This window comes from Bubalus kerabau, chromosome 21 (assembly GCF_029407905.1).
Source record: "Bubalus kerabau isolate K-KA32 ecotype Philippines breed swamp buffalo chromosome 21, PCC_UOA_SB_1v2, whole genome shotgun sequence".
Classification (NCBI taxonomy): domain Eukaryota; kingdom Metazoa; phylum Chordata; class Mammalia; order Artiodactyla; family Bovidae; genus Bubalus; species Bubalus kerabau.
Genome location: NC_073644.1, coordinates 48,476,776 through 48,503,384, shown reverse-complemented (window position 1 = coordinate 48,503,384; position 26,609 = coordinate 48,476,776). Strand labels below are relative to the sequence as shown.

Genomic DNA, 26,609 nt, shown 5'->3' with positions numbered 1-26,609 from the left:
AATTTTTTCACATGCTGCTGGTTCTGCCTGCGACTTCAAATGGCAGGTACACTCTCGTTTAGGTGACTGTTTAAATATCCCCTCTGCAGAGTGGCCTTCCCTGACCATAGAAGTTTGGACCACTCCTTCCCAATTGCCCGATTTTGCTTTCCTTAAAGCACTTACCACATCTTGAAAGGATCTTTTTAATGAACAATTTATGAATTTCTTTCTTTCTTTGCCAAGAAGAATGTAAGCTCCCGGAGGATGGAGACCTTCTCTTGCTCACAGCTGTCCCCACCATCTAGAACAGTCCCCGGACAATGAAGGCCCTCAGCAAATTGTAGTTTTCTGGGGAACTCTGGCACTGCTAGTCTCTGCCCTGTGGACTGGCTTCTAGGACTGCATGAATGGATTAGTGAAGTGCCAGGGTAGAGGTGCTCATTTTTTTTTTTTTTTTTCATTTTAAATTGGGAAGTGAGGGTAGGGCTAGGACATTGTAGACACACTGGCACCCAGTGCACCGTGGCTTGGGGCTTAATCTCTGCAGCTATAAACCAAATGGATGCAAATGAAGACAGGCCCTCCTCCTTCTGCGGCAGTGGGGGACATTAAGGAAATCACCACAGAAATGACTGTCTTAGCATTTTGTCTTGATACATTAAGGAGGAAATCCTAAGAAGAAATGCAAATTGCCCAGAATGCTTAATGTCTTAATTTATTTGTAAACACTACTAAAAAGCGCTGGAACAGCACTTAAACTAAATTAAACTAACGGGTTTTAGTAACTCCTGACTTTGAAACCAGAGAAAGATGTTAAAAATCAGACGGCATGTCGGAGAGTTGCAGAGCTCAGAGACTAGGGGACACAGGCTCCCCTGAGGCTCTCAGTCACTGCGTGGCAGTGGGTGTGACCAGCAGCAGTGGGTGTGACCAGCGGCAGTGGGTGTGACCACCGGCAGTGGGTGTGACCAGCAGCAGTGGGTGTGATGCTACAGACTCACCGCAGGTTCAAGTGAACTGGGCATCATGTGTGTAAAAGGCCTATTTGTTCCCAACACCCTTCATCTTGACTTTTTTATTTTGAAAAATGAGGCGATGGCACAGCAAGACCTCAACTGGTGCTTCTTGTTCAAAGATTCTATGCTTTAAACAGAGACACTTTGTCCCAAGCAAGCTCTCTGATTCTGTTAGAAGTGAAATTTCAGCTTTTGGGTCTTGGTTAGGCCGCTGGATAGATGATTCCCATGGAGCCTGGAATTGAATAGTGCGGACTCTGGGTTTATCATCTGGGGTAGGTTACGCAGCCTCTGCATGCCTCCCCTTCCCTTCTGTAAACTGGGGGCAGTAATAGCCCTCCCTTGCGTAGCACTGTGCCAGGCACTTAGAAAATACTTGGTAAGTGTTAGCCCTCGTTAGTAAGCCTATCATAAAGAGGAGTTAATCAGGACAGTAAAACCTATGTGGTGGACTTCCCTGGTGGTCCAGTGGTTAAGAATTCACCTGCCCAGGCGGGGGACACGGGTTCAGTCCCGGGTCTGGGAAGATTCCACGTGCTGTGGGACAACTGAGCCTGTGCTACAAGTGCTGAGGCCCACGCACTCTGGAGCCTACTTTACGACAGGAAAAGCCACCACAATGGAAGCCCACATATGGCAATGAAGAGTGGCCCCCACTTGCCATCCCTGTAGAACCCATGTGCAACAAAGACCCAGCACAGCCATAAATAATAAAGAAATAGCCAATATTAAAAAAAGTGGCATTTGGCCTTTGAAAGGTCCCTATTATTCCCAACTCAAAATGACCCCCTCGTGTTACAACTGAACTCACGGACTCCTGGGAGACAAGCCAGCGTTTGAAGACACTGGGCCCCCTGCCAGTGTCAGACACAACGCCTTGGGTCCCTGTAGGTGTGTAAGCAGAAGGAAGGAGGTGCCTCACCAGGACATGGCTGTGAGGGTCACAGGAAGCAGAAGCCACCAGTAATAGTCTAACTTCTCAGAGAACACGGCTATCAGCATTCCCACCAGCATCCCGTTGTACCCGTGCAGACCCGAGGCGATGGCGGCCCTGGGGATGAAAACACAGTTACTGTGTAAATTTGGGGGCACTCACTGGGCCCATTCCTGGTGCTCACAGAAAAAAAATCAGCTCACTTGATGAATATTGGGTAGTCACCCTGCTGCTGGTATCTTTCTAGATCACACACACACACACACACACATTGTGATTACTCGCATTGATCTGGAATTAAATGATGTACTTTGTGTATAAGATCTCCTTTGCAAGTCAGGGCAATCTAGGCTCCTTGATATAGAGGGAAATCTAATAGAAACCTGACACCAGGAAGGTGTATGTGTGTGTGTGTGTGCACACGCATGTGTGAAAGAGACAGGGCAGGAGGAAGAAGAAGGCAGGCAGGGAGGAGAGCATGTGTTCTGACTGTGCTGTGTGACACTGTGACTTTCTGATGTTGAGTGCTTTCTCCTGTCGGAGGTTGTCCCCAGAGTTGACGAGGGGTGTCTGCTGTGAGGCCCATGCTCCTCCCCACACCTGGCATGGCAGGAGGACCAGAGGTGCCGTAGAATCCAAGCTTTGCCTCCTTCTGCTTCATCAGAGATGCCTGTGTGCACCCAAACTCTCCCGGATCCAAGTGAACTCTGCCCTTGACCCTTCCCATTGCTCTGCTGGGCAAGGGATGAGACTGGGCAAATAGCATTGCAAAGCCCCCACAGAGAATGAGATTTGTGTGCTGTGGTCTCCACTGCCCTCCACTGAAAGCTTCATGGGGCCAACGTTCATCTGACGTGAGTGTCCACAGCAGTCAACAGTGTCTGTATAAGGAGTTGCTGAATGGCTGTGAGTGCACGTTAAATCCTACCAGGTACTGACTGTTTCACAGGCAGAGGCATCTGGAAGCATCATGTCCTGTGGTGGAGGAAGGGTGCTCTGACCAGAGGAGGCTCCTGCCTGGCGGAGGCCACGGCTTAGGTCTAGAACAGGGGACCTCCGGTTATGGAGTGAGCAGGAGATCAGCTCAGCTAGATTAGGAGAGTGGGAGGCAGGGGAGAGGGTGGGCAAGCCTATCTAGTTTCCAGCAAGAGAAGCTGAACATGGGGCACTTGTGTGGGGACACTTGTATGGGATTAAGCACAGCTGGGTCTTTAGCTGCTCCTGGGAGCAGACAGGGGGCTGAGAAATAACAGGGCAAGAGGAAAGACCATTGGAGTTCAGAATCTCCTCAGGACTAGAATAACTACCTGAGAAACCTATGTTTTGGGGAAAAAATAAGCATTATCTTTAAGGGTGTTTGCATTTTCTCCATATTTTCTCATTTCTGTTCCATGTTAGAATTTAGTCCTCTTTTAGTTTTAATAACAGCTGATTTGGGAAAACTGAGCAGAGACCATTGACCCATATTGGCAGGAGGGTGTATAGGAACAGCAGGAATCAAATAAAGGAACTCAGGGGAGATAAAATTAGGGGGGCATTTAAGGGCTGCCTCCACAGTTGCCCTTCCCCATGGCAAGTCCTCTCCCTGGACCCTTCTGTACCAAAACTTTGGTGGCTTCTGGTTTGATTGTCAAAAGGAAACCCATCACCTTACATCCCTACCCTGACCATCATAAATATAAAATTAGGTTCAATCTCAATGCCCCCAAAGACCTTCATCAGAACCACGTTCCTCCAGGACACTGTGGCATCAGTGCTGCTGAACTTGAGGCTGCAGTCGTAAAGTGCCTTCTGGGACTAGTGGGGGTGGGATAGGAGAAGTAAGGATTGGGGAGTAAGCACAGAGGGAAGAGTGGTGGACAGGGAGAAGGGGTGTAGCGGGGAGTGGGGATAGGCCAGTAGGCATTGTGGAGGGGAGTGGTGGATGTCATAACTAGGATATGCAGCTACATCAGTGGTTTTCTGGGGACCGTGGTGAAGCTGGGGCTTCTTAGAATGATGTGTGTATGGATGTCATGTAGGGTGCTTAGAGCTTTGAGCCTATGATATAGAACATGTCACTGACCTTCCAGCAATGAAGTTGGAGTCTTTGCTAGACACTGTGGTAGAATATGGAACATCTGAGATGGAATTCTTGTTCTCAACATAGCCAGTGAGAGCAGACTCAGAAAGCAGAGTACCATCCCATATGGTATGGGGGTATATTCTGTGATTGTTCAAAGAGAAAGGAGGGTTCAAAGAGCACTGGGAGAGTCAGGGGTGGCTCCCTGGAGGAGGAGGGATTTGCAGGAGGTAGAATTAGATTTTACAGTGGAGGTGATGAAATAGATTCTAGGCATTAGATTTGGTAGACGGAATGCCTGAAGAACTATGAACAGAGGTTTGTAACATCATTCAGGAGGCAGTAACCAAAACATTCCTAAAGAAAAAGAAATGCAAGAAGGCAAAGTGGTTGTCTGAGGAGGCTTTACAAATAGCTGAAAAAAGAAGAGAAGCAAAAGACAAGGGAGATAGGGAAAGATATACCAAACTGAATGCAGAGTTCCAGAGAACAGCAAGGAGAGATAAGAAGGGCTTCTTAAATGAACAATGCAAAGAAATAGAGGAAAACAATAGAATGGGAAAGACTGGAGCTTTCTTCAAGAGAACCAGAGATATCAAGGAAATATTTCGTATAAGGAAGGGCACCACAAAGGAGGACCTAACAGAAGTAGAAGAGATTAACAACAGGTGGCAAGAATATGCAGCAGAACTACAGAAGGAAGGTGTTAATGATCTGGATAACCATGACGGTGTGGTCACTCACCTAGAGCCAAACATTCTGGAGTGTGAAGTCAAGTGGGCCTTAGGAAGAACTAAGAACAAAGCTACTGGAAGTGATGGAATTCTAGCTGAGCTGTTTGAAATACTAAAAGATGATGCTATTAAAGTGCTGCACTAAATATGCCAGCAAATTTGGAAAACTCAGCCGAGGCCACAGGACTGGAAGAGGTCAGTTTTCATTCCAAACCCAAAGGGCAACACCAAAGAATGTTCACACTGCTGTGCTATTGTGCTCACTTCACATGCTATGTGATTATGCTCAAAATCCTCTAAGCTAGGCTTCAGCAGTATGTTGACAGAGAACTTCCAGATGTACAAGCTGGATTTAGAAAAGGCAGAGGAATCAGGGATCAAATTGCCAACATTCGGTGGGTCATGAAGAAAGCAAGGGAGTGCCAGAAAAACATCTACTTCTGCTTCATTGATTATGCTAAAGACTTTGACTATGGATCACAAAAAAATATGAAGAATTCATAAAGAGATGGGAGTACTAGACCACCTTACTTGTCTCCTGAGAAACCTGTATGAGGGTCAAGAAGAAACAGAACTGGATATGGAAAACTGACTGGTTCAAAATTGGGAAAGGAGAATGACAAGCATGTATATTGCCACCTTGCTTATTTAACTTATATGCAGAGTACATCATATGAAATGCTGGGCTGGATGAATCACAAGCTGGAATTAAGACTGCTGGTAGAAATATCAACAACCTCAGATATGCAGATGATATCACTCGAATGGCAGAAAGTGAAGAGGAACTAAAGAGCCTCTTGATGAGGGTGAAAGAGGAGAGTGAAAAGGCTGGCTTAAAACTCAGCATTCAAAAAACTAAGATCATGGCATCTGGTTCCATCACTTTGTAGCAAATAAAAGGGGAAAAAGTAGAAGCAGTGTAAGATTTTATTTTCTTGGGCTCAAAAATCACTGTGGACTGCCCTTTCCAATCACTTTCATGACTGCAGCCATGAAATGAAAAGAAGCTTGCTTGCTACAAGGAAAGATATGACAAACCTAGGCAGCATATTAAAGAACAGAGAAATCAGCTTGCAACAAAGATCCATACAGTCAAAACTGTGGTTTTTCCAGTAGTCATGTACAGATGTGAGATGTACATGTACATCATGTATAGATGTAAAGAAGACAAAGCACCAAAGACCCTTGGGCTGCAAAGAGATCAAACCATTCAGTCCTAAAGGAAATCAACCCTGAATATTCATTGGAAGGACTGGTGTTGAATCTGAAGATCCAATACTTTGGCCATCTGATTCGAAGTGCTGACTCACTGGAAAAGACCTTGATGCTGGGAAAGACTGAGGGCAAAAGGAGAAGGGGGCAATGGAGGATGAGATGGTTAGACAGCATCACCAACTCAGTGGACATGAATTTGAGCAAACTCTGGGAGACAGTGAAGGACAGAGGCTCCTGGTGTGCTGCAGTCCATGGGGTCACAGAGAGTCAGAAATGACTTTAGTGACTGAACGACAACAACAGGATTAGATAGGCAGAAGCAAAAGCTCTCAGCTGGGAAGAGTGTGATGTTGTGCGGTAGGTTGGGTGAGGCCTGTCAGAGAAGGCTTTGGAATCAGGCTGAGGGATTGGGTTTTTACCTAATGCACTCTTGTCTAAGATTCTTAGTCAGGACATTTGGGAAGATTAGGCAGGCAAGGTGTGTGTTTCCCTTGTAAAATTGGGAGCAAAAAAATCATTCAAAGAGTTGCTCTTTGAATGACTTGGCAAGTTTTCCAGTGGATTATGGTCAGCAGGGAAGAGGGAGAATCAAACTGTCAGATCAGGAAGGAACCTGGGCTTCTTGAAGATGACCTGTAGATTGGCTAGATGGAATTCACCTCAGGGGATTTTTGGCGAACAACGATGGAGCAGAAAGGACAAGAGCTGATCCTGTTTGAGGCCGGTTATGTGTCAGCTGCTGTGAGGCTTTAGGTAAGTGGCAGCAAGGAATAGGGAGCCCAGTGCTAGAAGCCAAGACACAGATTCTGGCTGGAGTGCATTTCTCCTGTCACTGGCCAGAACTACACCCCAAAGAATTCAGCCTCTCATCCATCTGACCTGGAATGGCCTCCCAGCTAGAGCTGGCGTGTGTCTTGGTGGAGCTGGAATGTCGGGTGGCTGGAGGAGTGTGGCACCGGTTACAACACAAGCAGCTTGGATCATTCCCCAGGCTCTGGGGTCACCAGGGGCCTCCGGCTCTGCTGTCCCTTCTGTCCATGTGCCAGCGGGAGCAGCCACGTGTCTAAATCTGAGCCCTGCCACCCATTCGCCATGGCACCATCCGTGAGCAACTCCCAGCCTCCTTTCTCTCACTTGCAAAATGTGAACGCTTTTACCTTCACTGTCTGCTTTGTGAAGTGGCAGGAAGAACCACAGGAAACAAGGCAAGAAGGTGTTTTTCAATCTTTTTGACAGTACTCCACAGTAAGGAAGGAATGTATTTCATAGTATGACCCAGTCTCTCTCTCTCTCACACACACACACACACAACATGATTGAAACAAAAATTTCACAAAATAATACTTTACCTTTCCTACATATGGATCACTCTAATCTGTTTTATTTTATCCTGATATTTTAATTAAAAATTTTTTTAAATGCTGCTGACCATTTATGATATGTGAATGGATTTGTGACCCAAAATTAAAAAAAAAATTGAGGACATGGGCATTCCTAAACCTCTCTGGTCATCAGAAGCACCCAGAAGAATCTTATTTAAAACACCACCCCCATATCCAGATCTGCTGAAAGGGAACAACTCTGGGAAGGATGGAGAATGGGGGGAGGAAGTGAGAAACTACATTTCTTAACAACCACCCAGGTGATTCTGGCCATCAGGAAAGTTTGGGAACCGTAACTTATGGCAAAGGTCAGTTCAGTAAAATGCTACTTATTGTTACTGGGATTTGTGGCCCCTGGTGCAGAGCTGGCTGCTCCCCCGGCCTGCCACTGTGCTTCCCCGCTTCTGTTGGTTCCCTTCTCCAAACCACCCTGGCACTACCCTCTTGCCCGCTGGCCTTCCACTCTCCCACATCAGCACTACTAGTTCAAGGCTGCCCTCTCTAACCTTCCCAACACATAGAGATGTCTGCCTGCTCTGAACGCTCCAGCATGTAGACTGCCTAGTATCATTCAGAGACATTTCTTGTCTGTTAGTTGTATCTTCCTAACTGCATTGGAGGCTCCATGAAGGAAGAACAGCTGTGCCTGCCTTTGAGGCAATGTTTCCAGAAGGCTCTACAGTCAGATGGAGCCTGGAGCTGTCACTTGCTGTGAGCACACTGTGTGAAGAACTCCAGTGACATGTTCGAAGGTGATTCTCAGGAAACTGGTTGGCTGGTACTGGATACAGTTGGCTGGTCACTCAAGTAATTGCTTCTCCACCTTTCTACTCCGAGAAACCAAGACCCCCATAGAGAGGAACTCACCTGTCCTGGCCCAAGATGAGGGCAGTTAAAGTTGACACCACGGTCCCCAGACCTCCCGTAATTGTCCACCAGGGATTCTGGATCAGGAGCCCTATGAAGATGACGAACCCGCTGAGAGGGTTGTTGGCAAACATCACCTGAGCGGCCCCCCTCAGAACCCAGTCTGTGAACTGGAAGGCCAGGGGTTTATCTGAAAGAGACAGGCAGAGTCATCAGCAGGGTTGAGCCTGTGCTTCCCTGCCAGACCGCTGGTTGGCGCGGCAACCAAAGTAGACAGGGAGCGCTAGTGGGGACATTGCCTCTCATTCCTCCGGTGCCCAGCCTGAGCCTCTGAGTGGCCTGGCAGTCAGTCCACAGTGGGTGTCAGTTTTGTTGTACAGACTGAGCGCCATGCTGAGACCAATTTAATGCTGTTCCAGCCATCAGCTTGGTTGGCAAGGAAGCCCAAGGAACATTCCAAGGGAGATTTATTGGTCCAAAGGAAGAGGTGGGGAGGGCAGGAAACTCTTTTTGTGTAGAACTCTATGGCTCAGTTGAGGGCTGGTATCTGAGCAGGAAAGAAACTGGTCTGGGGGGAAAAAAAGCTGGGAAAGAAACGACTGTAGCCCAGCTGTGAAATTAGCATTGAGTTATGCATTGACACTGAAGATTGACATACGTTCTGTCTCATTCTCTGGTTTGGTTTCCAGGACAACCTATACAAGTGGGTGGCAGGTGAGGGAGAGGGGGGTGGGGGATATTTGTTGCAACATTAGTTAAGGGAAACTGGGAGATGAATGATGTTAAAAGGAAAGAACCTGGAACACTGGGGAGGGTGAGGCCAGTATTTTCTTGGCACGTAAAAAATGACTGTGGAATAAGTGAAGGAATGACTAGTTTGTTAGAAAATGGCTTACATGTTGCTACTATGGTTGCCCTATATCTATTCCAGGTAGGAGTGAAGCACTGGCAAAGAGCTAAAATCAGGGAAATGCACTGAATTCTGGAATCATGGAAATTCAGATGGGAGGATACATTATGCTCACCGGAGCCAGCTTGGGGCCGGAACACCTGCCATGGGTAAGTGAGGGAGCAGCTTCCCCAGGCCAAGCCTGGGGGGGCGCCAGCTCCTTAGCCTGGCCTGGCTGCTTCGTCCCTGGACATCTACCTACCTTTCAGCCAGCTCCTGTACTCCTTCATCTCGCCTGTGAGGTAGCCCACTGCTTGGAAGAGACCAATGCCCCCATGGCCTGCAGCGTCCTGAGGGGCTGCCCCACTTTCTCTTCTTGTATCCTTTTCATTGGGTTTTTCAATCTTCACAATGTGGCTTTCTTCATTGGATGACCGGAGATCCTTTCAGGAAGAACCATGATAAAACATTAAATAACAGAGCTTTTTGAGAGCAGGAGCATTTGGGGCTAGGGAAGATTGTTAGATTTTTGTTGTTGTTGTTGGAGATAGGGGACTATGAGATAAATGTCTATTGTGCAATACTGTCTAGAGTGCTTCATGCAGGCCTGCTCCTCCCAGGACCACTACACATTCCTCATAGCAGGGTTCTTGGCCTTGTGTGTCCATGGATCCCTTTTGGTAGTTTGGCAAGCCTGTGGACTTCTTTCTAGAATGTTTGTAAATGCATAAAATGAGATTGCAATGAAAACCAATTATATTGAAAGGCGGTTATCACAATATTTTAAAAACCCGATGTGCATATGGGGCAGTAGATCCAATACCAATACTGATTATAATTCCAAGGTAGAGATGAGTGACTATGTGGGATGTCAACTCAGGACAACTGTATAGGGCCATTCTAGCTCCAGAGCTCACGGTAGGCTCACCCTCGACTTTACTGTGACTACATCACAGCCCAACTTCCGCCCAGTCCCGCTGCTCTCACTTCTCTGCAGGTATTGACCCAGGGACAGACCCCAGTAAACATCTTAGATCCACATCTCCATCTCGGGGTCAGCTTCCTGGGAGAACCCAGTCTGTGGCAATGACAAAAATCCCAGGTACTACTAAAGTGGCTGTTGTTTATTGCTTATATTTATCATTGAAGTAAATGCTAAAGTTCATTGGAGGTTAGTGAAAATAAAGATAAATTCTTTTCTCCATCTAAGTTCCATCCATTTATGAACCCTTGGGTCAGGACTCCTTGCTCTAAAACTATGTCTTCCAATACAGTAGCCAGTAGAACATGTGGCTCTTGGCACTTAAAATGTGGCTAATCTGAACTGAGATGTGCTTAAGTAGGTTTTGAAGCCTTAGTATGGAAAAAGAATGTATGAAAGACCTCAATGATGCTTTCTATTGATTATATATTAAAATAATAATGTATTCATACATATTAAGTTAAATAAAACATATTACTCAAATAATTTCACCTGTATGAGCTGTTTGCATATTTTAGAGACTAATATATTCTAGAGCACATCTCAATTTAGATTAGCCACAGTTCAACATCACAAAAACAAACAATCCAATGAAAAAATGGGCAGAAGATCTAAACAGACATTTTTCCACAGAAGGCATTCAGATGGCTAAAAGGCACATACAAGATGCTCAGCATCACTAATTATCAGAGAAATGCAAATCAAGACTACAATGAGGTATCACCTCACACCAGTCAGAATGTCCATCATCAAAAAGTCTATGAACAATAAATGCTGGAGAAGGTGTAAAGAAAAAGGAACCCTCCCACACTCTTGGTGGGAATGTAAATTGGTACAGTCACTATGTAGAAAAACGAAAGACAGGGCTACCATATGATCCAGCATTCCGACTCCTAGGCACACATATGGGGAAAAGCACAATTTGAAAAGATACACGCCTCCCAATGTTCGCTGCAGCACTATTTACAATAGCCAGATTGTGGGGACAACATAAGAGTCCATCAGTTGGACAAATGGATTGATAAAGAAAATGTGGTATATTTATACAATGGACTCTTCCTCAGCCATAAAAAGAATGAAATCATGCCATTTTCAGCAACATCTGGACCCAGAGATTATCATCCTAAATGAAGTAAGCCAGTCAGAGAAAGACAAATATCATATGATATCCCTTATATGTGGAATCTAAAAAAACGGTACAAAGAAACTTACATGCAAAATAGAAACATGCACACAGACCTAGAAAACAAGCATGGTTACCAAGGGGAAAGAGGAGGAGGGATTATTAATTTGGGATTAACATATACACACTGCTAAGTCACTTCAGTTGTGTCTGACTCTGTGCGACCCCATAGACGGCAGCCCACCAGGCTCCGCCATCCCTGGGATTCTCTAGGCAAGAACGCTGGAGTGGGTTGCCATTTCCTTCTCCGATGCAAGAAAGTGAAAAGTGAAAGTGAAGTCATTCAGTCGCGACCCTATGGACTGCAGCCCACTAGGCTCCTCTGTCCATGGGATTTTCCAGGCAAGAGTACTGGAGTGGGGTGCCATTGCCTTCTCCGTATATACACACTACCATATATAAAATAGATAAGCAACAAGGACCCATTATATAGCACAGGGAACCATACTCAATATTTTACAAAATATTGCAATAACTTATCAGGGAAAAGAATCGGAAAAAGAACACACACACACACATATGTAACTGAATCACTTTGCTGTACACCTAAAACTAACACATTGTAAATCAGCTATACGTTTATAAAAAATAAAATAATTTTATCTATTTCTCTTCTTTTTACTTTTAAAATATAGTAATATAAATTTAAACCTATATGTGTGGCTCACATTATGTTTCTATTGTACTTTAATGTTCTACAGATTACTCTAACCTCGTCCCTGCATCAAAACTTAAATATCTTGAGGATGCCAGTAGAAATGGTGAACTGAGGCCCCCTCAAATTCTCTCCTCCATTAAGGCAATGAGAACACTGGGAAAAAAATGTGCCTGAGGTGGTGGATAACAATTGAGGAAAACAAGAAGCTAATCAAAAACTCAAAAGGAAAAACTAGGATGTCTAAAGGGGGCTTTAAAAGGCTTGGGCATATGCCTTGCTATTCTCTGGAATTCTGCATTCAGTTGGGTCTATCTTTCCCTATCTCCCTTGACTAGCACTTCTCTTCATTGGAGAAGGAAATGGCAACCCACTCCAGTGTTCTTGCCTGGAGAATCCCAGGGGCAGGGGAGCCTGGTGGGCTGCCGTCTATGGGGTCGCACAGAGTGGGACACGACTAAAGTGACTTCGCAGCAGCAGCAGCACTTCTATTCTTTCCTATTTGTAAAGCCTCCTCGGTTAACCACTTTGCCTTCTTGCATTCCTTTTTCTTTGGATGGTTTTGGTCACTGCCTCCCATACAATGTTACGAACCTCTGTCCATAGTTCTTCAGGCACTCTGTCTACCAAATCTAATTCCTCTAATCTATTTGTCACCTCCACTGATTTAAGTCATATATGAATAGCCTAGTGGTTTTTCCTACTTTCTTCAATATGTCTGACTTTTTCAACAAAAGCTCCTGTTCTGAGCCACAGTCAGCTCCATTGTTGATGGGCATACACTATATAAAGATGTCATTTGTAGGACAATAACAGCACAAGGGTGGTAGGGATAGAGTTACATAGTAACATAGCTTTGTATAATATTGTAATTAAGTTGAATTTAATCCAAACTATATTTTTATGTATTAAGACATTTAATTGTAATATCCAGGACAACTACTCAGAGAAAAAACTAAAACATATACATAACAAGGACAGAAGAATTAAAAGGATACACTAGAAAATACCTGTTTAAGAGAAAAGATGGCGGTAGTGAAATAATACATAAGCAGAAAAGGTATATCATGTATAGAATGTAAATAGCAAAATGGCAGGCATAAATCCTAACTTACCAGTAACTACATTAAATGTAAATGGTTACACACTTCAAAGACAGAAATTTGCAGAACAGAATTTAAAGTTATACAACTCTATCTTCTCTAAAATAAACATACTTTATATTCAAAAATATAAATTGATTGTAAGGATGGAAAAAGATATATTGTGCAAACAGTTACTAAAAAAAACCAAAACAAAACAAAAGCTGGAGTGACTATACTAACATCAGCAAAATAGACCTTTTGCTAAGACAAAAATTGTTACTAGAGAGTAAGAAAGAAAAGTTTAATAATAAAATGATCAATCTACCAAGAAAATATAGTAATTATAAACACTACATGCTTAACAACAAAGCCCCTGAATTTATGAAGCAGTAGTTTTTAGAATTGACGTGAGGAAAAATTGATTCAATAATAATAATTGAAGCCTTCCATACTGCATTTGAAAAAAATGGTAGACTATCTGGATAGAAGATCAAGGAAATAGAAGACTTGAACAACTCTAATAAACTAGACCAAACAGACATCGGTAGAACACTTCACCCAACAGCAGCAGAATATACCATTTCTAGTGCACATGGAACCTTCTCCAACATAGATGATGCTGTGTGCATGTGTGGTTGGTTGTAACTGACTCTTTGCGACCCCAGAGACTGTAGCCCACCAGGCCCCTTGGTTCATGGGATTTCCCAGGCAAGAATGGTTGCCATTTCGTTCTCCAGGGAATGCAGGGATTGAACCCGCGTCTTTTTCATTGGCAGGCGGGTTCTTTACCATTGTGCCACTAGGAGGGTCTGATGCTGAAGCTCCAATACTTTGGCCACCTGATGTGAAGAGCTGACTTACTGAAAAAGACACTGATGCTGGGAAAGATTAAAGGCAGGAGGAGAAGGGGATGACAGAGGATGAGATGGTTGGATGGCATCACTGACTCAATGGACATGACTTTGAGCAAGCTCCAGGTATTGGTGAAGGACAGGGAACCCTGGTATACTGCAGTCCATGAGTTCACAAAGAGTTGGACAAGACTGAGCAACTGAACAACAACACTTGGGAAGCCCATAGACCATGCTGGGCCATCAAATAAGTAAAACATTTTTATGGTTAAAAACATTAGTAAAGGGATTGAAATCATACACAATATGTTTTCTGGCCACAGATCAGATCAGATCAGTCGCTCAGTCGTGTCCAACTCTTTGTGACCCCATGAATCACAGCACGCCAGGCCTCCCTGTCCATTACCAACTCCCGGAGTTCACTCAGACTCACGTCCGTTGAGTCAGTGATGCCATCCAGCCATCTCATCCTCTGTCGTCCCCTTCTCCTCCTGCCCCCAATCCCTCCCAGCAGGAGAGTCTTTTCCAATGAGTCAACTCTTCGCATGAGGTGGCCAAAGTACTGCAGTTTCAGCTTTAGCATCATTCCTTCCAAAGAAATCCCAGGGCTGATCTCCTTCAGAATGGACTGGTTGGATCTCCTTGCTGTCCAAGGGACTCTCAAGAGTCTTCTCCGACACCACAGTTCAAAAGCATCAATTCTTCGGCGCTCAGCCTTCTTCACAGTCCAACTCTCACATCCATACATGACCACAGGAAAAACCATAGCCTTGACTAGATGAACCTTTGTTGGCAAAGTAATGTCTCTGCTTTTGAATATGCTATCTAGGTTGGTCATAACTTTCCTTCCAAGGAGTAAGCGTCTTTTAATTTCATGGCTGCAGTCACCATCTGCAGTGATTTTGGAGCCCAGAAAAATAAAGTCTGACACTGTTTCCACTGTTTCCCCATCTATTTCCCATGAAATGATGGGAGCGGATGCCATGATCTTCGTTTTCTGAATGTTGAGCTATAAGCCAACTTTTTCACTCTCCTCTCTCACTTTCATCAAGAGGCTTTTTAGTTCCTCTTCACTTTCTGCCATAAGGGTGGTGTCATCTGCATATCTGAGGTTATTGATATTTCTCCCGGCAATCTTGATTCCAGTTTGTCTTTCCTCCAGTCCAGCATTTCTCATGATGTACTCTGCATAGAAGTTAAATAAACAGGGTGACAATATACAGCCTTGACGAACTCCTTTTCCTATTTGGAACCAGTCTGTTGTTCCATGTCCAGTTCTAACTGTTGCTTCCTGACCTGCATACACATTTCTCAAGAGGCAGGTCAGGTGGTCTGGTATTCCCACCTCTTTCAGAATTTTCCACAGTTTATTGTGATCCACACAGTCAAAGGCTTTGGCATAGTCAAGAAAGCAGAAATAGATGTTTTTCTGGAACTCTCTTGCTTTTTCCATGATCCAGCGGATGTTGGCAATTTGATCTCTGGTTCCTCTGCCTTTTCTAAAACCAGCTTGAACATCAGGAAGTTCATGGTTCACATATTGCTGAAGCCTGGCTTGGAGAATTTTGAGCATTACTTTCCTAGCGTGTGAGATGAGTGCAATTGTGCGGTAGTTTGAGCATTCTTTGGCATTGCCTTTCTTTGGGATTGGAATGAAAACTGACCTTTTCCAGTCCTGTGGCCACTGCTGAGTTTTCCAAATGTGCTGGCATATTGAGTGCAGCACTTTCACAGCATCATCTTTCAGGATTTGGAATAGCTCCACTGGAATTCCATCACCTGCACTAGCTTTGTTCATAGTGATGCTTTCTAAGGCCCACTTGACTTCACATTCCAGGATGTCTGGCCCTAGGTCAGTGATCACACCATTGTGATTATCTGGGTCATGAAGATCTTTTTTGTACAGTTCTTCTGTGTATTCTTGCCAATCTCTTCTTAATATCTTCTGCTTCTGTTAGGTCCATACCATTTCTGTCCTTTATCAAGCTCATCTTTGCATGAAATGTTCCTTTGGTATTTCTGATTTTCTTGAAGAGATCCCTAGTCTTTCCCATTCTGTTGTTTCCCTCTATTTCTTTGCATTGATCGCTGAAGAAGGCTTTCTTATCTCTTCTTGCTATTCTTTGGAACTCTGCATTCAGATGTTTATATCTTTCCTTTTCTCCTTTGCTTTTCGCTTGTCTTCTTTTCACAGCTATGTGTAAGGCCTCCCCAGACAGCCATTTTGCTTTTTTGCATTTCTTTTCCATGGGAATGGTCTTGATCCCTGTCTCCTGTACAGTGTCACGAACCTCATTCCATAGTTCATCAGGCACTCGATCAGATCTAGGCCCTTAAATCTATTTCTCACTTCCACTGTATAATCATAAGGGATTTGATTTAGGTCATACTTGAATGGTCTAGTGGTTTTCCCTACTTTCTTCAATTAAAGTCTGAATTTAGCAATAAGGAGTTCATGGTCTGAACCACAGTCAGCTCCTGGTCTTGTTTTTGCTGACTGTATAGAGCTTCTCCATCTGTGGCTGCAAAGAATATAATCAATCTGATTTTGATGTTGACCATCTGGTGATGTCCATAGTGGAGTGAAATTAGATAGTACTGATGAAGCCATCTGCAGAGCAGCAAGGGGATGCAGAGAACAGACTTGCAGACACAGTGAGAGGAGAGGGTGGGACAAACAGAGAGTAATATTGAAACATATCTGCTACCATATGTAAAATCATATAGGCAGTGGGAATTTGCTGTATGATGCAGAAAGCTCAAATCTGGTGCTCTGTGACAACCTGGAGAGGTAGGATGGGGCAGGAGGTGGGAGGGAAGTGCAAGAGGGAGGGGCCGCACACATACCTATGGCTGATTCATATTGATATGTTGCATAAACCAATGCAACATTGTAAAGCAATTATCCTCCAATTAAAAATAAACAAATTTAAATTAAAAATAGTTAAAAAACCAAAAGATCCACTGGGAAAGGATTAAAACTAAAAATGAAAAGAAAAAAGAAAATCAAACATGGATATTTGTAAAATATGTGAAAATTAAAGAACACACTCCTAAATAATCCATGGATCAAAGAGGAAATCAGAGGAGAAATTAGAAAATATTTTGAGATGAATGAAAACAAAACCACAACACACCAAAACTTATGGGATGAAGCTAAATCAGTGCATAGAGTGAAATTTATAAACGTAAATACCTATGTTAAAAGAAGAAATATCTCAACAAACTAGCCTTTCACTTTAAGAAATTAGAAAATAACAGTGAATTAAGCCCAAAGTGAGTGGAAGGAAGTAACAGATTATAATGAAAATAAATGAAATAGAGAATAGAAAAACAATATAAAAATCAATAAAACTAAAAGTCAGTTCCTTGGAAAGGTCAAAGTTGACCTTTTAACTTTTAACTAGTTTGACAAAGAAAAAAAAGAGAAGATTGAAGTTACTAGAATCAGAAATGGAAGAGGAGACATCACTACCAACCTTAAAGAAATAAAAAGGATTACAAAGAAGTGGGTTATAAAGAAATGAATAATGGTATTCTAACAAATTAGATAACCTAGATGAGCTGTATAAATTCTTAGAAAAACAAAAACTACTAAACTGAGATAGGAAGAAATAGAAAACTTGTATTGATCCCTAAAAATGTAAAGCAACTGAATCAGCTAAAAACTAAGTCAAACCTAACTAAAATTTCCCACAAAGAAAAACCCATGTCCAGGTAGCTTCATCTGTGAATTGCACCAAATGTTTAAGGAATTAATTCTAATACCTTCCAAAAAGCAGAAGAGAGGGAAACGCCTCTTAAAATAATCTATGAGGCTAGTACTATCCTGATATGAAAGCCAGACAAAGACATGACAAGAAAGAAGATATAGATCAATATGCTTTATTAATATAGATGCAAAAATCCTTAACAAATACTAGCAAAACAAATCCAGTAGGATATAAAAAAGATTATGACCAAAGAGAATTCTAAGAATCTGAGACTGTTTCAACCTGTAAAAACTATCAATAGATTGTTTAATAAAGAAAAATATTCACATGGTTATTTCAACAGACACAGAAAAACTATTTGAAAAATTCAACAACCTTTCTGATAAAAGCAATCAACTAACTAGGAATACAAAAGAAGTTCCTTGACCTAATAATAAAAAAAATTCAGAGCTAATATCACACTTAATAGTGAAACCGGATGCTTTCCCTCTAAGATCAGTAATAAGACAAAGACGTGTGTTCTTGTCACTGCTATTCCACATTGTATTAGAAATTTTAGCCAGAGTAGTTAGGTAAGAAAAAAAAAAAAGACAAAAGGGAACCAAATTGGAAAGAACAAATTTAAACTATCTCTATTTGAAGACATCCTTTTATACAGAAAACCTTAAGAAATCTATAAAAAACAACAACAACAACAAACTGTTAGAGATAATGAATTAGTTCAGCAAGTTTGCAGGATAGATAATCAATATACATACAAAAACAGATTTTATCTCTATACATTGGCAATGAACAATCCAAAAATAAAATTAAGAAGACAATTCTATCTATGTAGCATGAAAAAGAATAAAATATTTTGGATTGAATGTAACAAAAGAGGTGTAAAACTGTGCACTCAAAATTACAAAACATCTCTGAAAGAAATTAAAGACTTAAATAAGAAGAAAGATAGCTTATGCTCACTGACTGGATGACTTAATTTTGTTAAGATACAATATTATCCAAATTGGTCTATAGATTTGATACAATCCCTATCAAAATGTCAGTTGTCTTTTTATTTATTTATTTATTTTTTTGTGGAGATTGAAGTTTGGATCCTAAAATTTATATTTTAGGATCCTAAAATATAAATATAAATATTTATAAATATAAATATTTTGGATCCTAAAATATAAATTTTAGGATCCTGAAATTCAAGGATCTCAGATTAGATAAAACAATCTTGAAAAGATGGTGGAAAACTCATATTTCCTGATTTCAAAACTTACTATAAAGCTCCAGCGCTCAAGGTGGTGTGGTATTGCCTTAAGAATAAACATATAAATTGGACCCATAGAAATTAGAGCCCAGAAACAAACCCATATATTTATGGTCAATTGATTGTTGATAGAACTATCAAGACAATTCAGTGGAGGAAGGATAATCTTTTTAACAATAGTGCTGGGACAAGTGGATACTCACTAGTTAAAAGACTGAAATTGTATCCCTACTTAAAATCATATACAGAAAGTAACTTAAAATGAATAAAAGACTTATATATAAGTGCCAAAATTATAAAACCGTTCGATTAAAACATTGGTGTACATCTTTTGACCTTGGATAAGAAAATGGTTTCTTGGATATGACATCAAAGTATAAGCAATCAAAGAAAAAAATAGATAAATTGGACTTAATCAGAATAAAAACCCTGTGCTTCTAAGGACATTATCAAGACAGTGAAAGGAGAACCTACAGAGTGGGAGAAATAATTTATAAATTATATATCTGGAAAGGGTCTAATATCCAGAATATAAAAAGAATGACTACAACTCCACCATAAAAGGACAAATAACATATTAAAAATGAGCAAAGCACTTGAAAAAACATTTTTCCAAAGAAGATATACAAGTGCCCAGTAAGCACATGAAAAGATGACCCCAGATCATTTGCCACTGGTGGTGGTTTAGTCGCTTAGTCCTATTCTTGGTGATCCCATGGACAGTAACCCACCAGGCTTCTCCATGGGATTTCCCAGGCAAGAATACTGGAGTGGGTTGCCATTTTCTTCTCCAGGGGATCTTCTCGACCCAGTGATTGAACTCATGTCTCCTCCATTGCAAGCAGTCTCCTGCATTGCAGGCAGATTCTTTACCGACTGAGCCACCAGGGAAGCCCCATTTGCTATTTGGGAAATGCTAATCAAAATCACAGTGAACTGTCCTTTCACATTTACTTGCTGCTGCTGCTAAGTCACTTCAGTTGTATCCAACTCTGTGCAACCCCATAGACGGCAGCCCACCAGGCTCCCCTGTCCCTGGGATTCTCCAGGCAAGAACACAGGAGTGGGTTGCCATTTTCTTCTCCAATGCATGAAAGTGAAAAGTGAAAGTGAAGTCACTCAGTCGTGTCCAACTCTTTGCAACCCCATGGACTGCAGCCTACCAGGCTCTTCCATCCATGGGATTTTCCAGGCAAGAGTACTGGAGTGGGGTGCCATTGCCTTCTCCATCACCTAGACTCATTTACCTAGGCTATAATAAAAAAGACAACACAGTTTGTTGAGGAGGTGGAATGGCACAATGTGTACATTGCTGGTGAGAATAAATACTAATGCAGCCACTTTGGAAAACAATTTATCAGTTTCTTAAAATGTTGAATGTAGACTTACCATGTGACTCAGAAATACCACTTCTAGGTACTCTTGCCTTGAGAACCCCATAAACAGTATGAAAAGGCAAAAAGATATGACACCAGAAGATGAGCCCCTCAAGTTGGAAGGTGTCCAATATGCTACTGGGGAGGAGTGGAGGGCAACTACTAATAACTCCAGAAGAACAAAGTGGTTGGGCCAAAGTAGAAACAGCACTTAGTTGTGGATGTGTCTGGTGGTGACAGTGAAGGCTGGTGCTGTAAAAACCTAGAACGTTAGGTCTATGAATCAGGATACACTGGACATGGTCAAGCAAAAGATGGCAAGAGTGAACATTGACATCTTAGGAATCAGTGAATTAAAGAATGGGAATGGGTGAATTTAGTTCAGATGCCCACTATATCTACTACTGTGGGCAAGAATCCCTTAGAAGAAATGGAGTAGCCTTCATCATAAACAAAAGAGCCCCACATAGGTGCAACCTCAAAATGAAAGAATGACCTCAGACCATTTCCAAGGCAAACCATTCAACATCCCAGGAATCCAAGTCTATGCCCCAACCACTGATGCCAAAGAAGCTGAATTTGACTGGTTCTATGAAGACTTACAATATCTTCTAGAACTAAACCAAAAAAAGGTGTCCTTTTCATCACTAGGGGTTGGAATGCAAAAGTAGGAAGTCAAGAGATACCCAGAAAAACAGGCAAGTTTGGCATTAGCGTACAAAATGAAGCAGGGCAAAGGCTAACAGAGCTTTGTCAAGAGAACATGCTGGCCATAGCAAATACACTTTTCCAACTATCCAAGAGATGACTTTACACATGGGAATCATCAGATGGTCAATACAAAAATCAGGTTGATTATGTCCTTTGCAGCCAAAGACAGAGAAGCTCTATAGAGTCAGCAAAAACAAGACCTGTGGTTGACTGTGGCTCAGATGATGAGCTCGTTTTTGCAAAATTCAGGCTTAAATTGAAGGAAGTAGGGAAAACCACTAGGCCATTCAGATATGACTTAAATCGGTGGAGATGACAAATGGATTCAAGGGATTAGATTTAGTAGACAGAATGCCTGAAGAACTATGGACAGAGATTCATAATATTGTACAAGAGGCAGTGACCAAAACCGTCCAAAGAAAAAGAAATGCAAGAAGGCAAAGTGATAAAGTGATTATCCAAGGAGGCTTTACAAATAGCTGAGGAAAGAAGAGAAGTGAAAGGCAAGGGAGATAGGGAAAGATATATCCAACTGAAAGCAGAATTCCAGAGAGGAGCAAGGAGAGAAAAGGAAGCCTTCTTAAAGGAACAATGCAAAAAAAAGAGGAAAACAATAGAATGGGAAAGACTAGAGATTTCTTCAAGAAAATTGGAGATATCAAGGAAATATTTCATGGAAGGATGGGCACCATAAAGGACAAAAATGGTAAGGACCTATTTGGTAAGGACAGAAGCAGAAGAGACTGAAAACAGGTAGTGAAATACACAGAAGAGCTATACAAAAAAAAGGTCTTAATGACCTGGATAACCATGATGGTGTGGTCACTCACCTAGAGCCAGACAACCTGGAGTATGAAGTTAAGTGGGCCTTAAGAAGCATTACTAAGAACAAGGCTAGTGGAGGTGACAGAATTCCATCTGAGCTTTTTAAATGCTAAAAGATGATGCTGTGAAAGTGCTGCACTCAGTATGTCAGCAAATTTGGAAAACTCAGTGGTGGCTACAGGACTGGAAAAGGTCAGTTTTCATTTCAATCCCAAAGAAGGGCGATGCCAAAGACTGTTCAAACTGCTGCACAGTTGTGCTCATTTCACATGCTAGCATGCTTATGCTCAAAATCCTTCAAACTAGGCTTCAGCAGTATGTGAACTGAGAATTTCCAGATGTATAAGCTGGATTTAGAAAAGGCAGAGGAACCAGATATCAAATTGCCAACATTCGGTAGATCATGGAGAAAGCAAGGGAGTTCCAGAAAAACATCTACTTGTGCTTTGTTGACTACACAAAAGCCTTTGACTGTGTGGATCACAACAAACTGTGGAAGACTCTTTAAGTGATGAGAGTATGAGACCACCTTACCTCTCTCCTGGGAAACCTGTATGTGTGTCAAGAAGCAACAGTTAGAATCAGACATGGAAAACTGACTGGTTCAAAATTGGGGAAGGAGTATGACATGGCTGTATGCTGTCACCCTGATTATTTAACTTATATGCAGATAATATCATGTAAAATGCTAGGCTGGATGAATCAAACTGGAATTGAGATTGCCAGGAGAATTATCAACAACCTCAGATATGCAGATGATACTACTCTAATGGCAGAAAATGAAGAAGTAAAGATCCTCTTGATGACAGTGAAAAAAGAGAGTGAAAAAGCTGGACTTAAATGACATTAGAAAAACTAAGATCATGGCATCTAGTCCCATCACTTCATGGCAAACAAAAGGTGAAAAAGTGGAAATGGTGACCGATTTCATTTTCTTGGGCTCCAAAATCACTGTAGGTGGTGACTGCAGCCATTAAATTAAGAGAAGCTTATTCCTTGGAAGGAAAGATATGACAAACCTAGATAGCATATTAAAAAGCAGAGACATCACTTTGCTGACCAAGATGTGCACAGTCAAAGCTATGGTTTTTCCTGTTGTCAGGTAAGGATGTGAGAGCTGGACCACAAAGAAGACTGAGTGCTGAAGAATTGATGCTTTTGAAATGTGGTGGTTGAGCAGACTCTTGAGAGTCCTTTGGATGGCAAGGAGATCAAACCAGTCAATCTCAAAGGAAACCAACCATGAATATTCCTGGGAAAGACTGATGTTGAATCTGAAGCTCCAGTACTTTGAGATGAGTCAGTTCATCTGATGTGAAGAACTGACTCTTTGGAAAAGACCCAGATTCTGGGAAAGATTGAAGGCAAAAGGAGAAAGGGGTGGTAGCAGATGAGATGGTTAGATAGCATCATTGAGTCAGTGCTCATGAATTTGAGCAAACTCCTGGAGTTAGTGAAGGACAGAGGAAACTGGCATGCTACAGTCCATGGGGTTGCAAAGAGCTGGACATGACTTAACGACTAAATAACAACAGCAAATACAATGAAATGTTATTGGCCATAAAAGGAATGATTACTGAAAGAACCCAAAATATTATGCTAAATGAAAGGAACCAATCACAAAAGGCATATATTATATGATTCCATTTATATTTCAATATATAGAATGGGCAAATCTATAAATCCAGAAAGTAGATTGGTGGTTTTGCCAGGGCTGGGAGGTGGGGAAAATGAAAGGAGGGCTGACTATTAAAAAGAAAGTATGGACTTTCTTTGTGAGGTGATAAAAATATTCTGGAATTAGATCATAGTGATGTGTGCACAACCTTGTAAATATGTGAAAACCAGTGTATTGTATACTTTAAAGAGGTGAATTTTATGGTATCTGAATTACGTCTCATTAATAACCTTAACAGTCTTGGGTCCTTGGCCACTGAGTTGGTAGCTATGCTGCCTTGATGATGCTGGGTCCAAGGAATACTAAAGGCCTGCTTTGAAAGAGGCCTTCCTTTTGGAGACAATAGGGTAATTCATGGAGCAGATACAAGGAGAAAGATTTGGGGGACTGGTTGGAAGACTTGTAAGTGTGTATAGAGTATGCATTCTCTACTTGTCCTTAAAATCATGTCACACACAGAGTCATATTTTCCATCTAAGGTCAGGAAGGATTGATTGTGGATGTGAGCTGTATTGGGGGTGGGCAGAATCTCCCCCAGTGTGACAGTTATAGGCATTAGATCACACATGCTCCACCATTCCTCCCACCCCCACCTGGGAAACATCCTGGGAAGGACATTCCTCACCTTTTCTTCAGGCATTTCTAAAAGAGGCAGGGCTGGGTGTGCATCCTGGGAGTTGGGGGAACAGCTTGGGCTGGGAAACTCCAACTCATAGAGTTTGTATCTGCTGGAAAGAGGCTCTGCCAGGAGAGGGCTGCTATGAGTGTGAGCATCAGACATCTCTTTCAGGCTTTGGCTGCTCATCGGTCATGCAACTGGTAAAAGGAAAGGGAAAGAACAAGTGAGTCAGGATGGAGACCCAGGGACTTGGCTGATGCTAGATGGGGGCCGCAGGAAGCCTGAGGTTTATTCTGAAACAAGGGACCTACTGTTCCAGTCACTTGTGCTACCAGAGGGGCCTGGAGCCATTCCTCCACCAACATGACCTGTATTTTTCAAAATCCACCCATTCTTTCAAGTCCAGAAGAAAGTCCATTTCTGCTGTGCAGAGTTTCCTGATCACTCAGTAAGAATATATCTCTTTTTTTCTGGTCACTAAAATATTTTTCTCTGTCTTTCATATTGCCAATGGTACTGTTTTATTGCAGTAATTAGACACACATGCATTTTCCCCTTGATACCTACATGTAGATCTGGGTTTCCAGCTGAGGAGGGCTCTAGGAGAAGTTCATTTTCTTAGTTGCTATGCAGCCTATATTGCTGCCTGTTGGCCTGCAGTGCCCTTCTCTCCCCTCTGCCCTCAATGCCCTTTCCAGCTTCTATTTCCTTCCTCTCCCCAGGAGCAGTAAGCGGCTCTTGTGTGACCCATTGGAGGCTGTGCGCACTGATTCCTCCATGTGAGACCCTTTTCCTTTCATCACTGGGCCAGGGCTTATGTCAGGGCTTGGTTTTAGAACAACCTCTTCACAATGTCTTAGTTTCCACTTTAGTCTGGCTGTGTCATAGTAGTTATACTTCTTTCCTTCTTGTTTCTGCCGTTCTTTTTTGGTCTCCTCCAGCTCAGTTATGTCTTATTTGAATTTACTGTTTCTTTGGGAGGTGGTTTTGGGTCTGCGTGGAGTTGTATCTCAGTATGATCTAAAGTTTTCCTCATTGGTCCCTGCTGCCATGGCTTTGTCTCCCATCTACATACCTATGGCCCCTAAGTCTAACATTTGCAGCCTAGCTTTGAGAACTGGATTCACAGATTTAATTCTGTACTTCACAGAAGCTTAGACTTAATACACTGAGACAACTCATAATGTTCCTTCCTGAGTCCTGTCTTCCTCTCTCCAAGGGGCCAATCCCAGGAAAATTCCCGTCCCCCTTCCAAGTTTCTTCTTTAGACAACTCAGGAGTCAAACTCCACACTCCCTTCTCCTCCACTCTCCAATCCAAAACTATCTCTAAAATATACCTTGATGTCCAGTATCACCACTTGGTTACCATCACCTCTTTCCACTTGTCCAAATAACTGCCAATTGCTTACTCCCACTTCTCAGATTACTCCTTCAAGCTGTGCCCCACAGCAGTCGAATTCATCATATTAACATTTAAGTCCACTCATGTTTCCTGCTTAAATCCCTCCAATGGCTACACCACATCTTTAGCATGGCGCTCAAGCTCTGCATCACTGACTCCACTGTGCTTTAGCCTGTCCTGTGCTTCTCCTGCTCCTCATTTCAGGGCCCCATACTGGCCTACATTTAGCACTTTTTACCTCAGATCAGATCAGATCAGTTGCTCAGTCGTGTCCGACTCTTTGCGACCCCATGAATTGCAGCACGCCAGGCCTCCCTGTCCATCACCAACTCCCGGAGTTCACTCAGACTCACGTCCATCGAGTCAGTGATGCCATCCCGCCATCTCATCCTCTGTCGTCCCCTTCTCCTCCTGCCCCCAATCCCTCCCAGCATCAGAGTCTTTCCAATGAGTCAACTCTTCCCATGAGGTGGCCAAAGTACTGGAGTTTCAGCTTTAGCATCATTCCTTCCAAAGAAATCCCAGGGCTGATCTCCTTCACAATGGACTGGTTGGATCTCCTAGCAGTCCAAGGGACTCTCAAGAGTCTTCTCCAACACCACAGTTCAAAAGCATCAATTCTTCAGTGCTCAGCCTTCTTCACAGTCCAACTCTCACATCCATACGTGACCACAGGAAAAACCATAGCCTTGACTGGACGAACCTTTGTTGGCAAAGTAATGTCTCTGCTTTTGAATATGCTATCTAGGTTGGTCATAACTTTCCTTCCAAGGAGTAAGCGTCTTTTAATTTCATGGCTGCAGTCACCATCTGTAGTGATTTTGGAGCCCAGAAAAATAAAGTCTGACACTGTTTCCACTGTTTCCCCATCTATTTCCCATGAAATGATGGGACCGGATGCCATGATCTTCGTTTTCTGAATGTTGAGCTATAAGCCAACTTTGCCACTCTCCACTTTCACTTTCATCAAGAAGCTTTTTAGTTCCTCTTCACTTTCTGCCATAAGGGTGGTGTCATCTGCATATCTGAGGTTATTGATATTTCTCCCGGCAATCTTGATTCCAGCTTGTGTTTCTTCCAGTCCAGTGTTTCTCATGATGTACTCTGCATAGAAGTTAAATAAACAGGGTGACAATATACAGCCTTGACGTCCTCCTTTTCCTATTTGGAATCAGTCTGTTGTTCCAT

The 26,609-nt window shown here is 42.5% G+C and overlaps 1 protein-coding gene across 2 annotated transcripts in view; it reads right to left on the bottom strand.

The window, feature by feature from the left end:
- SLC14A2 (solute carrier family 14 member 2) overlaps window positions 1–24,203 on the bottom strand; it is a 70,235-nt gene extending 46,032 nt beyond the window's left edge. The window contains exons 1-4 of one of the 2 annotated variants that reach the window (XM_055559029.1): window positions 24,024–24,203; window positions 9,344–9,524; window positions 8,193–8,382; window positions 1,921–2,049 (exon numbers count right to left, since the gene is read on the bottom strand). In XM_055559029.1, the coding sequence (XP_055415004.1) occupies window positions 1,921–2,049; window positions 8,193–8,382; window positions 9,344–9,524; window positions 24,024–24,203 (680 nt within the window). The remainder of the gene's footprint in view (window positions 1–1,920; window positions 2,050–8,192; window positions 8,383–9,343; window positions 9,525–24,023) is intronic. The other variant, XM_055559030.1, reaches the window with a different exon arrangement.
- Between the last annotated feature and the right edge of the window lie 2,406 nt (window positions 24,204–26,609).